The sequence below is a fragment of the Notolabrus celidotus genome, chromosome 7 (assembly GCF_009762535.1).
Source record: "Notolabrus celidotus isolate fNotCel1 chromosome 7, fNotCel1.pri, whole genome shotgun sequence".
In the NCBI taxonomy this organism is placed as follows: domain Eukaryota; kingdom Metazoa; phylum Chordata; class Actinopteri; order Labriformes; family Labridae; genus Notolabrus; species Notolabrus celidotus.
The window spans coordinates 11,340,990-11,353,553 of NC_048278.1; the positions used below are offsets into that span (position 1 = coordinate 11,340,990).

Consider the following 12,564-nt stretch of genomic DNA (forward strand, 5'->3'; position numbering starts at 1 on the left):
CTAAAAATAAACTCACCGTCAAAGTCAAAAGTTGTTTACTTGAGGGGAGTGGCCTTAAACTTAACCAAAACTTTTATTTATGAGGCAAAGAGTTCTAGAAGCAGAATCTACATTTTGCATCTCTGTACACGCACTCATTATGAAAAGATATTCCAATATGCATTTATACCCTAACACAACCCTTATGTTACTTAAATGTTGGTACATAGTTATTTTCTGCATTTACTCTTCAACAATTTGCAACTCCAATTCAAGTTTGCTGTGTAAATGTTGATTAAAAGTGCCAGAATGTGAAATGCTGATTCATCAGACCACAGGGCAGTTTTCCACTTCCCCTCAGTCCATCTTGAATGGGCTCTGGCCCAAAGAAGCCGCTTGCATTTCTGGATCATGTTTATTTATGGTTTCCTCTTCGAAAGCATACATTGGCACAGCAACACACTGTGTTCACAGACAACAGTTTTCAGAAATGATTGTAAGGCCATGCAGTGAATTCCACTGCAGAGTCATGTCTTTTTTTAATGCAGTGCCAGCATAGCTATCCAGTGCTGGTTTTTAGTCGTGTCCCTTTTGTAAAGAGATTCTCTGAATATTTAATCAAACTATTTATAATTTTACACTCAGGAACATTATTCTGACATTTGTGCACTATTTCCTCACAAAGTCTTATACAGAGTGGTGAACCCCTTTCCATCTTTACTTCTGATAGACTCAGCCTCTCTGGAATGCTTTTTATACCCAGTCATATTAATAACCTGTTGCAACTTAGCCTAATTAGTTGTGGAGAAATTCCTCCAGGGGTTTCTTTTTTTAGAATTACACAACTTTTTAGTGTGTTGTTGTCCTGTCCCAACCTATTGAAAGGTGTTGCTAGCATCAAATTTACAATGAGCATATTTTCAAACACGAAAAAAAAAAATTGTTTCAGCATATGACATTTTGCCTTTGCTCTATTTTCAGTTAAATACAGGGTTTAAATTGTTTTCAAACTACCAATATCAGTTTTAATTAACATTTCACACAGCATCCACTTTTTGAATTAGGATCATATAACAGGGATGACTAATACATAGGCCCCTTAGTTTATTCAGTCACATCTCCTTAAACAGGTTTCCCTATTCATATTTGTCACGCATTTTTCCTAATGCCTCTTTAATTCAGCTATACTCCCACTAATTCCCCTGTCAGAGCTATACATTTGCTAAAAGGCTAATGAGGCTAAAAAACCCTTGACAGTAAGAAGTGCATGAATAATCTTTTAGTCAAACAAGAGAGTTGCTTTGTGGTTTGTCAGCTTATGCTTCTACATTGACATGCAGGATACAGTGGCACAGGTTCAGGACTTGTCCATGGTTTTACTCGCTACGAAACTGAATATAGTTTGTGGCATCTAATGAAAGCACTGCAGTTAGTGTTTGCCTCCTAAGTCTTGAGAAACAAGACCACACAGATCCGGATAAAATCGCAAGCCTCTTACAGGCACATACCTTCATCACAGTTTATGTAGTGACTCTTTCTTCTGTTATGTTGACAATGATTTGGTATGTAAAACATGTATCACAGGCAAAGCCTTATTCTGTAACTGCTAAAAAAGCCACAGTCTGTCAATACGTCCCACCCATCACTTCAGAGAACAACACTTTTCCTTTATCGACGAACGCCAATGACTCTATTTTGACATCTTACAGAACTATCAGGCAATTCCTAAACCCCACCCTACAATCTCTGGCCAAAAGAAGAGGGGTTGACAGCGTTTTGAAACTGTCCCAGTTTCAAAATCATAGTCGACAGTAAGTCAGTATCCCACAGCGGGACAAGTAAACAAACCACACATTGACACCACATGGATTACAGATGACAGAGAAAGAGAGATTCAGAGTCATACGCTAGCCAGCACAACATCCTGCCTCGGATCTCAAGGAGGGGTTCTATTCAGAGCAACAAGTTGAAAGAGAAAAAGGCTGTAAGCTAGGATACTCAAAATAAAACAGGTGACTTACCCGACTTGCGCTTGGAGCCATAGTCCCTGAGGGAGAAGCAACACAAGAGGGACATGGTTAGTGGTCAGCAGACGCCCCTTGGTCAACAACAAAGCATGCAGTCACTGCATATTGATTCTGACACTCCTGAACAGAAAAAAACAGTCCCTCGCACAAAAACACATGCATGCAATCGGCTTTAGCACACTAAGAAATGCATGTGTTTGCGGGAGAGAGAGAGAGGGAGAGAAACAGAGTGAGGGATGGGGAGAGAGGGAGGAATGGCTGGCCAGCTGCCCGTGCTCCCCGCAACAGACACAAATTAGTCATGTGACTCCAAAGCGGCACCACCATCCTCTTCCTATACTCCTTCTCTCCCTCCCTTCTTCATCCTGTCAGAAAGACAGCGACCTCTCCCCACATTCGAGAGAAGAAGGATCACTTTAAGATGCCCTGCTTAATGGATTCTAATGAGATTATGCCACAAGGCTAAGCTATAGATGGGGGGTGACACAGAGTTTGTGCTTGTGTATGAGGTTTACTGTGCTGGGCTTGTTGGCTTCTGCCCTAATCATTATGACTCTCTGACTTGAAATTGTGTTAAAGAAAAAAGATGGGCTAAGCAAGAGATCAAGGTGAACATAGCTATTTATAGACACAGACCTGACAATCTGTCCATCGTCACTCCACATCCTCTTTCCAGTACTTCCTCCCCTCTTGCTCTCTCACTCTATCTCTTGTACTACTCAAAATCCATGTGTCCTTTCTGTTTTCCCAAGGGCTTATCTGAAACCTCATCTAACTTCAATCAAGCCACGTCATCCTGCCGCAGTACAATTGAAAATCAGATACAGTCAGAGCAATAAAACGACAGCATGATTCTGCAGTGAAGAGCTGAACCCGACAACCCATCTCTCCTTTTTGTAATACAATCTTTTGTTTTAAAATAACCACCGTACAGGTATATGAATATCGACCCCCAGAGAGAGGGTGAAGTGGTTTGTGGATGAGTGATAGCAACATGACTCTTATTTCAAGAGGAGTACCAGATTGCTGCTGATAGCTTTCATTATGTCTCTGGATAATGAAGGGATGTCTATGAAGTAAGCAGGTGTATGCATGTGTTGAAGTGGATGATATGGCAGTTAGTGCATGCCCACAAAAAGGTATTACGTTTAGTGGATCATGGATGTCCCCGGAGATTCAGGATCAACTACTCCACTGCAAGAGTGCTTGATTGGGACAGTTGACCCAGCTTGTAAAACAGGCCATTTCCTTAATGAGAGACCTCTCATCTTGTCCGGTATGATGCAGAGCAAATAGGCCTGGAAGATTATACTGCAGTGTCTGGAGAGCAGAAACTGCTCAGAGCAGCATAGCTAGCAGTCAAGGTATTGCCCTCTCACGGCATGAGGTTAATGAAAACCTCCTCTTGGCACTTGCTGCAACCACACTCAGGCTAATAACCGACATGAACGCAAGGAGACATTGTAAGGGCAGACAGAAGAGAGAGCACATATGCATGAGCAAAAAGCTGTATTCCCTGCATTCTTTAGTGTCACTGTGCTCGTTCTTGCTCTCTCTCTGTCCATCCCTTTATCCCATCCCCTGTGATCTGATGTATCTGTCTCTTTGTGACCGGCCACAGCAGATGAATAAAGCCTTTATATTGACCTCTCCAACAAGATCACTCTGTGCTAGCAACCAGAATATGCTTCATTGTCACCCAAGTGGGACACAGAGAGAGCAGGACTTGACCCTCGCCTCATCCCATCCATCTCTAGCTATGCTGGACTCATGACCTCCGATACATGAGGATTGGATACTATTTCAGTCAATGGTCAATAACTTCCAATGAGCTGTATTGCAGAGTGTCTGGAAGTGTCTTAGTGGAAAGTATGTTGCGGACAGACCGAGCCTCAGAGCTGTCAAGATATTTGCCAGCATGTTTGTCCTTTTCACTCCGGGTTTGCCACAGTGTAGTCAAAGATGCTGATATCCTCTATTTGGGAGCAAAGGAATGTTATACATTTATGGGCACTGTTAAATGCTTTGTTCACATTTCCATTTGCCTGGTGCACTTCTCTGTAGAGCTGACATCTAAACATTGAGTCGACAAGATCCCAATCAACCTCCATTCAGTCAGTTGATTCATTGCACTTGTTTGTTTTCAGGTACATAAATTTACACAAAGCAGTGAAGGAGCAATAGTAAGACTGAGAATGTTACAAACTAAATCTTGTTGTGGACCTTCAGTGTTCATCATTTACATGTTTTTTTTGGGAGCTAAAACATCCACAGGAATCTACTGATGTCCAAAACAAACAGACCGGGTGGTTAAAACTTGGAAAAACACTGAGGCTCTGATTCACAAAGGGACTGTGCGGCTTTTGGGCCCACGAAACCTGTACAAATGAGCCAAGAAGCATAGCCTAATTCACAAAGCATGTGCAAAGGGTTAAGGTCATCATAAACAGCACTGCAGAGCAAAGAGAATATCTGTGTGCTGCTGTTGTTTTCATATATTTAATGAGTCATTCATTATGCATTCATTTTAAGCAAAATATGCCTCTTTATATGCAAATGAGCCTCATTGCAAATAACATGTCTGGCAAATACCACCATTAGAAGAGTATGATACATAATGTGTCTCGCTGATAAAACGTGTGTCTCCTGGAGGCTTATTTAGGAGTTTGATGTGACGCTTAACTGACCAACTAAATTCTGAGTAGGGTACAGCCTTACTCCTTCTCTCCACTCAAAATCATTATCACAAAATTCAGAAACTTAAAAGACCTAATAGAGCAGGAGAGATTCAAGTTGTATGGTAAAGGAAGCTAAAGCTAACAGGTAACAGTAACTAGAGGCCTCAGCAGCAAGCACGATTAGCCACATTAAAGAACCTGATGCCTGCATGGTTCACAAACACTGTTAAAAGGATGAAATTATAAATTTCTTTCTATTTGCTGCTTCAGCAGTACGGAAATGTTGCACATCTGGTAAGAGCCTTTATAAATGACAGCTAACTATAAGTGACCCATCGTGAAAAAGAACTGTCCCTCCATTAGCTGAGCTGCGGACTGAGTTGTTATATGCATGCTGGCAGCCTGCTGGGTTGATTGAACTGGCTAACGGTAAACGACCCACGCACAGTGACAATACAATAGGTGTAAGTGTAGGACCTGGAAATGGACGGTTGTAACTTATCAAGGAGGTGAGGACAGCGGCCAATAAATGAGTTTTGGTTTGGTGGAAAACAGCAGCAGCATGAAAAGTACTCTGCTGTAGCAAACTCCCAGGGAGCCTGTTAAGCTATTCATGCTGTGCTTGGTTTGAAAGGCAAACACGACCTCGAAGCTCTATAAACAACTCCCAATCAACACAAAGGCAGGGGCGTTTGCAGTCTCTGGTCCAACGGTAGAAGTCTGAAAATAATCACTCATTACTTGAGCTAAAGCTGTGCTGTATTTGACTCATTTGGGTTAATTGTTTCTGATAAATCATCAGGTACAGCCTCAGAGGATACAGAAGTTAAAACACTTTGTTAATCCTGACACATAGTGATGGCTAATTGGATCAATAGCATGTGCTTTTTCTGTTGTAAAGAAAAGCAGGTCAAAGTGAAAGGTTAGCTTGTATCACGTGTGGGTGGTTGTTGGTATTAAGTGTGCACAAAGGGCTTTAGAACAACATGCCTGCATGTAATCTTTTATGCAAGAATTAGCACACTAAAAGAGCTCAGGAAGCAAATATTAGTCAACACACAGACACATTAGGTATTCTAGAAACTAGCAGGTAATTACAATAGCACCCACTAATTGGCAAAATTAAGCTAGTTTTAACAAGAAGAGACATTATTTTGATAATGGATTAAAAAGTGAGAAAGAAGTCAGGCTTGTTAGCAAAGTATTGCATTAAACATTACTTTAGGACGTGCCAGAGGGAGCGCAGATGGCTATTTTTGGCTTTATTTTCTGAAGGTATGGTTTTTGAGGCATCTGCAAAGCATTAGGACACACAGGAGGGGCAGGGTAGGGCAGAACGCTGAGGAAGGGTGGGAGGATAAGGAGGGGGTGCAGAAACACAGGGTCCAGACTCTGTGCAGTGACCCGAATCCTTCAGGCTGAAATCAGACTCTTCCCCCGAGGGCTGAGCAACCAACTTCAGCTGCCAACTCCTTCTCCACATATCCTCAAGGTATGGAGAGGAGGAAGCGAGGGGTGAAAGGCGACGTGAAGAATACATACTGCAGTTGTGGAGAAAAGTGGTGGTGTTTTATGTGGCGAGGTGGGATCTCAAGGCTGAGGTTTTTTTACAGCCAGAAAAGAAATGCTAAACTAGTCCTGCTAACAGTTTGCTTTTGCAGAGAAGTTACCAGGATTGTTTATTTTTGCAGTAAACTACTAGAATGATATCACAATCTAGAAAAGGTTTCCTGCTTGTTATCATCCAAATTAATACAAATGTTAACACCTTCTCTGCATTTTCAGACGTAATGTAAAATAATACAGTGGATACAATCTTAAGTGTACAGATGCTGACAAATACAGTATGAGATAAGAGTTGTTTTTCTGCCAGCAGGAATGTCCTGGTAAAGCACACTGAAAGACTTAAGGCCCTCTATCTGTTAGTATTTCTGTACAAAGCTACCACACATAGTAAAGATGGGTATGTATGCTGAACCACACATGGCAACATCAGCAGATGGGCCAGTTGCGTACACAAGAACACACACTCACAGACACTTTGTCACACTTTTCATCACATTCTGACGTTTGGTCACAGTGTATTCTCTGACTACAGCTCCATGAAGCAGGAGCACTTTCATGCACGTCTCATCAGTTCCAGAGCTCTGAGCTCTCGACATTGATTGTCAAGCCAAAACAGATGTGAGTACGTCTGGTGAGGCCGGCCATGTGGTGTGAGGGGCAGGCGGGTCAGCTCAGTGATCAGCTGACTACAGGAGTGTAAGTCATGAAATCTTTAACTGCTGGTCATATGCATAAATGTAGTACAATCAGCCCCCTTTTACCACACAAAACTTTAAGGTTTGAAACAGTACTTTTGAAGAGCTAGTTTCAGTTCTTCTGGGTTGATTCTAGGTGTGTGCATGGAGAAACTGAGACTTTTGGGAACAGCGATGCACACTGAATCTCTTTGTGTCTGATTTGTAATGACCCTAACGTATAATCTTTCTCCAGAAGAAAACAAACAACATCAAACTTTTTACAGTTATTCATGAGTTTGTCTATTCTAGCCATGGTAGATGAATTCATTATTTTATCATTGAGGTGAGCTGGGTTTAAAGTTATTACAGCATATTGAATGAATGAAACAAAGCCAGCTTTGTTTATACCTGTTTGTACACGCACGTGTGTGTGTGTGCGTTGTGTGAAGGGTATTGAGATTTGTGATGTTGAGTCAACTGAAAAATTGAACGTCATTCTTCCTGGTCGACACCAAAATTACAAGGCAGTTAAATGAACTATTAATATTTTTTTATCACTGTTGACTCAAAATGCCGGTCATATGCTGCATCTCGCTAAGCTTCAACAAAGCCACTCGCCATTGGCCAGGATTGTAGTTCCAGTTAATGGCTACTAATATAATGCTCTACTAAAACAAAACAACCACTTGGCATCTCATAGTGCAGTGCAGTTTGTCAGTATTTTGATCTAGAAAACAGAGATAAAGTTGTATTTGTGTCTGATCAAACTGGCATATAACCACTTGACAGGAGCAATGTGTAACCAGCACAGACAAGGAGGGATGCCAGCTGGTGTGGCTAGCTCTGATAATGTTAGCAACAATCAGCAAACAAATTCAACATTGTTTATTCTGGGATAAGCCGTGTTTATACATTATGCTCAAGTTGGACTGTTTTTAAATGTTATCTTACTTCAAGACAAGTCAATGAGTCAGAATTTGAATTTCTGTTTAAAGAAATGAGTTGCATGCCTAAATGAGATTTATATTTCAGGAGTATAGATCTACATCAGTTTTTAAAAGGTCCTAAATGATCGTTATGATTTGAAGAGTGGTTTCTAAAAAAAAAGGATGGACTCTTTAAGTGTCACTGTATTTCAACCAAACATTCAAATTCACAATGAAATGTCACAGACAAGAAGGAATAAATCAGGTCTTTTATTTGCCATACTGTCTCACTTCACCTCCTTTTCTACCTCTATCTACATGAGATCAGAGAGCTGCTGAGCAGGGATTATGTTGGCTTTTGGGGTGAACAAAATGAGGCTGTTAGCTGTTTTAAGCTTCTTTAAGACAAACACTTGCTCTGATTAAATGGTGGAATCTAAAGTTCAGTTTATACCCACAGACGGAGGAATGAGTGCTAATACCTTTGTTTTCCCACCTGCTGTATGACCCCAACCCTCCCGTAAAATAACATTTCTTAATTTGGTTTTGAAAGTTTGCAAAACTCAACATGCACAGACTTTTGGATCAAGAAGAAGTCTTAGTGGAAGATGAAAGATCTCTCAGAGTTATCATAAATACTCAACAGCCAAATTAATCACATGAGGTCATGATCCAATTTATTTTCCTGTTAGGCAACTCTCCAAGTCAAGTTTTATAATAATTAAAGATGTGTCTGTTAACAGTGGTAAACTCTTAACTAGTTATCTAAACCAACTTTCATGAGGTTAAAAGCGCAAAAGCAATTTCAATACTTGTCCACATGGTAGTAGATTTACTCATTAACAGTGTTCAAGAGGGGATCTAGATAAAGACCTAATCAATGTGTTTACCATTATTAGCATAATGGCTGCTAGTTAATGACTCTTAGTGGCCCCCTGCTGCACCAGCCTGCAGGGACAGTAAATAAACACTTCCTGAAGATTAGTGTCTTAGCTTCTCTCTCTGACAACCTCCCCTCCCCTCGTACCCCCACTCAACACCCCGCTCACCCCAAAGTGTCACCAATTCCAGACCCCAGCCTTAACCATCTAAACCACAGAATTGCCCTCAGCCATCCCCCTGTCTTTCAGGCCTGATGACTGTGACAAGGCTAAAGCCCGCTGTGGGCATTAACACTCCAGATGGGGTTCAAGGGATCAGGTAACCTCAACGCTTCTCTGTGCACATGAGAGCAAACAGACAAATTGTACAGAAGGACACAAAGTTTAATCAACAAAAAATATCATATCAATATTAGCTTAGTTTATCATCAGAAACAAGATATGCATTATTTCTTCCCTTATCACAAGGATCAAAAGCAGTGAACCTGGACAGTACATAGTTTTGCTTCTACAACAGGTGATTGCATTGTAGGACCTGCTAACACATGTAACTGTTTACCTCAACTTTGAGCTGTTAGAACTATCAGCAAAAACCTTGCAGACATTAAATTGTGCAAAAAAAAGTATGTGTTATTGACTCTTGATCTTTTTTAGAATGGAACGTTTGTTGACATTTGGTTCCCTCCCCTAAATGTATCACATGGCTATGTACAATACTTATTTTTGATAAGTCAGAGCTTTCTGACTACTGGCGAAGAATCGAAAGAATAGAAGGCATGCCTATTTTTCAGACAAAGACGATAACATGTTTTAACCTTGTATAAACTTTGTTTGTGTCAACCAGGGTAGAAAACTTCCTGGGCATTGAACATAAAGTACTAATTCTTTTCAAAGTAAAAGCTTGATTTTTTTTCTGTTAAGTGACTGTCTTTGTTTTGACAAAATGCTCTCATTATGAATGTGCATCATTGACAATTGGCAAAACTTTTATGAATGTCATCTTTTTACTGAAGAAAAATGTTTTTGTCATTCAACACATAACTTGATGAGCAATACAAATTTAAAACTCCAAAGGACTTTGTTACAAGGATGACAGGGAGCGAGACATGTGCTTTATGTATGTACACGTTTATCAAATATCTATTACAATCTGAGCATAAAAACTGTAGATGAATATCAACAGCCATAGACACTACTGTAATCACAGACTCTGAAGGTCTGAACGTAATCAGATCAATGAACAGAAGGAGTCCAGATAATTCAATGTCAGTTTGTTAATGGTGGAAAAAGAAAAGACTGACAAACATTGCAAAAGGACAGAAGAGGGTAAAGACACAAAAGCTGTAGGCCTGGAAGATAAATCTACAAAATTGAAGATGGCATATGAAGTAAACACTAAACAGAACACTGTTTGGAAAATAACATAGGATTCGGGTGTTTCATGAACATTCAGCATTCTTTACTGTTAGCCTGCATCTCCTTGAATAATATTTGATGATTATATCATTGGGTAATGTCTCTGTTCTGTTAACAAAATTAAATAATGGGTGTATAAAGAAGTTATTGAAAACAAACAGCATGATTTGTGATTCAGCATAATATATAATGCCAGAATGTAGTTTCCAGCAACACAAGCAGCTAACTCAGCAGACCCTGATGTGATACTAGCAGTTTCATAAAAATCTAATGGTTGCTTACATTAGCTAGATTAGCACACAATACAATTGGTTACTGACTACGGCTGTATCTGCTGAACTCCTGAGAGTATTTCATTGAGCCAGGATGTGTTTAAGTACTAATGAATTCTACCTTTCATTTATGAGGAGGGCAATGTGTTTTCTTTCTTTTTAAGGAATAAAACAGTCTCCTTTAAGATATCACCTTCCAATGCCAAACTCAGTGTCAGAGCTGGAAACACTTACGCCCCAAGACTCCACCCTCAGTCGCTAACACAAACACATTATCACCCACTTATTGCTAATTAGCACAAAAACACCAAATCTGTCTTCACCCTGTCAGCTGTGCTACTCAGGCCCAAAGCTGACCAATCACAAGAGTTCATGACTTATCCCAGTAATAATCTGATAATCTCGCAACATCTCTCCCCTCAGAGGCACGAGCCAAGGTCGATGCCTATTGTTATTCATGGGGAGGGTTGTGAGGGGGCATGATGAATGATGATAACATCACCCCTGTCTCACACTACAGCAGCCTGTGGGGGGCAGTGGCCAATATTTTCATCTTGGCTGAACAGCGGTATGCGCATGTTAATGGAGAAATTTGTCAACGTTATGGTCTGCAGAGGAAAGATAATGCCATTTAGGCTGATAGTTATATGATTACTATACCACGAACCCAGACAGATAAAACAAATCACAGCCCACGTTCCATGCAAATAGACTCAATAAAAATGCAAGATGTGGGGGGAAAATGCTAACTAAGAAAAGAAAAAAAAGTCATGTTTGACAGAAAGGGAAACAGGGAGGAGGGGTTTGTCTAGGAGGCTTTGGAGAGGCGAGAAATTCCATCTAGTGGAAATAGATCTCACACAGGAAAAGCGGGGGGCCAAAATGGACATAAATACAGAGAGAAGGGCTGAAAAGGGCTATGAGAAATGCTTGAGAATCTGGCCAGACAGAGGATACATTTATAGAGGAAGGGAAGCCCTGGGGAGGTTTTCCAAGTGGACATGAGATTGGACCAGAGGCTGACCTGAATACAGCGGCTGAGGGGAGGAAACTCCACTTACAGATGTTTGTATTGAAAAGTACGCCACCATGTGGAGGATGACCGGAGGGGAGAATTGGAACTAATGTTCCCCTGGTGATAAGCTCTGAGTTCTTACTTTGTTGAGATTAAGGATAGTTTCCTTTTTGGTGGACAATACCTGAAAATTAAAGCTGAAGCACAGCTGCTCCACCACAGTGACAGTGTTCAAGGCTCTATTTTTGATCTGGGATCCAGCTATATATCAGGATACTAAGTAGGATAAAGAGTGCCTGAGTATGACTATGAGCATGTTGATATACAGTGACAGTGTCAGACGCCAGCATCAACAGGATACCATTTTAGACTATAGTTCATAGTTTGTGTCAAGTGCCTGATCTACAGTCTTTGAGCAGGTTCATTTGTTGGAGTTGTTTTGACTGAAAAGGAGCACACAAACATTTGTACCATGTGGTTTCTAGAAATGTGGAAATGTAGAACACTCGAAATCAAAAATGAAAAACAAAAAGGAAGAATTTGACTATTCACCTCAAAAGAGCGATGACAAAAGGACATACATTCTTTGTTTTGTCTTCCTGCAGACTTACTCAGTGTGGTCTTTCCAGGATAACAAATAGTCTATCATTATACCCAAGTGTTTCTGTGACAGTACCAGATTTTTGTATTTATCCTTTTTCTTTGTGGTTATGGATAACAAAAGGCGCTCCAGAAGATTTGTGACCATCAGACAGTGAATCAAAAAAAATGTTCTTCTGTTTTGTTGTTGTTGTTGTTTTAAAATCACAATGCTGTTATCACTAAAACCAAGGCATGTTTTCTGTCAGATGATACAAATGCAGTGCATTACTGAGAGCAAGGGTTCACTTCAGTCATATAATTTGGTAATTGTCACTTTGTTTGTTTTCCCCTAAGTCAATAGGTTCTATCACTTCTAAGTATATTCAGCACTTTGTAGCATTGTTTCTGAAAAGGCTATTGTAATCTTTTATCTAGTATCCAAAATTAACAGTTTGGGGTTTTATTTCCAAATCTCATGCTATTTTGTCCCTTTCAGCACCTGTGGTAAAGCTGCTGTGGCAACTTCCTGTAATGACACCACCATG

General features: G+C 40.4%; 1 protein-coding gene across 1 annotated transcript in view; it reads right to left on the reverse strand.

Moving 5' to 3' along the window:
* Window positions 1-12,564, reverse strand: part of sh3pxd2aa (SH3 and PX domains 2Aa) — a 149,005-nt gene that overhangs the window by 70,285 nt on the left and 66,156 nt on the right. Inside the window, exon 7 of the mRNA XM_034688890.1 lies at window positions 2,001-2,026. Coding sequence (XP_034544781.1) covers window positions 2,001-2,026 — 26 coding nt within the window. The remainder of the gene's footprint in view (window positions 1-2,000; window positions 2,027-12,564) is intronic.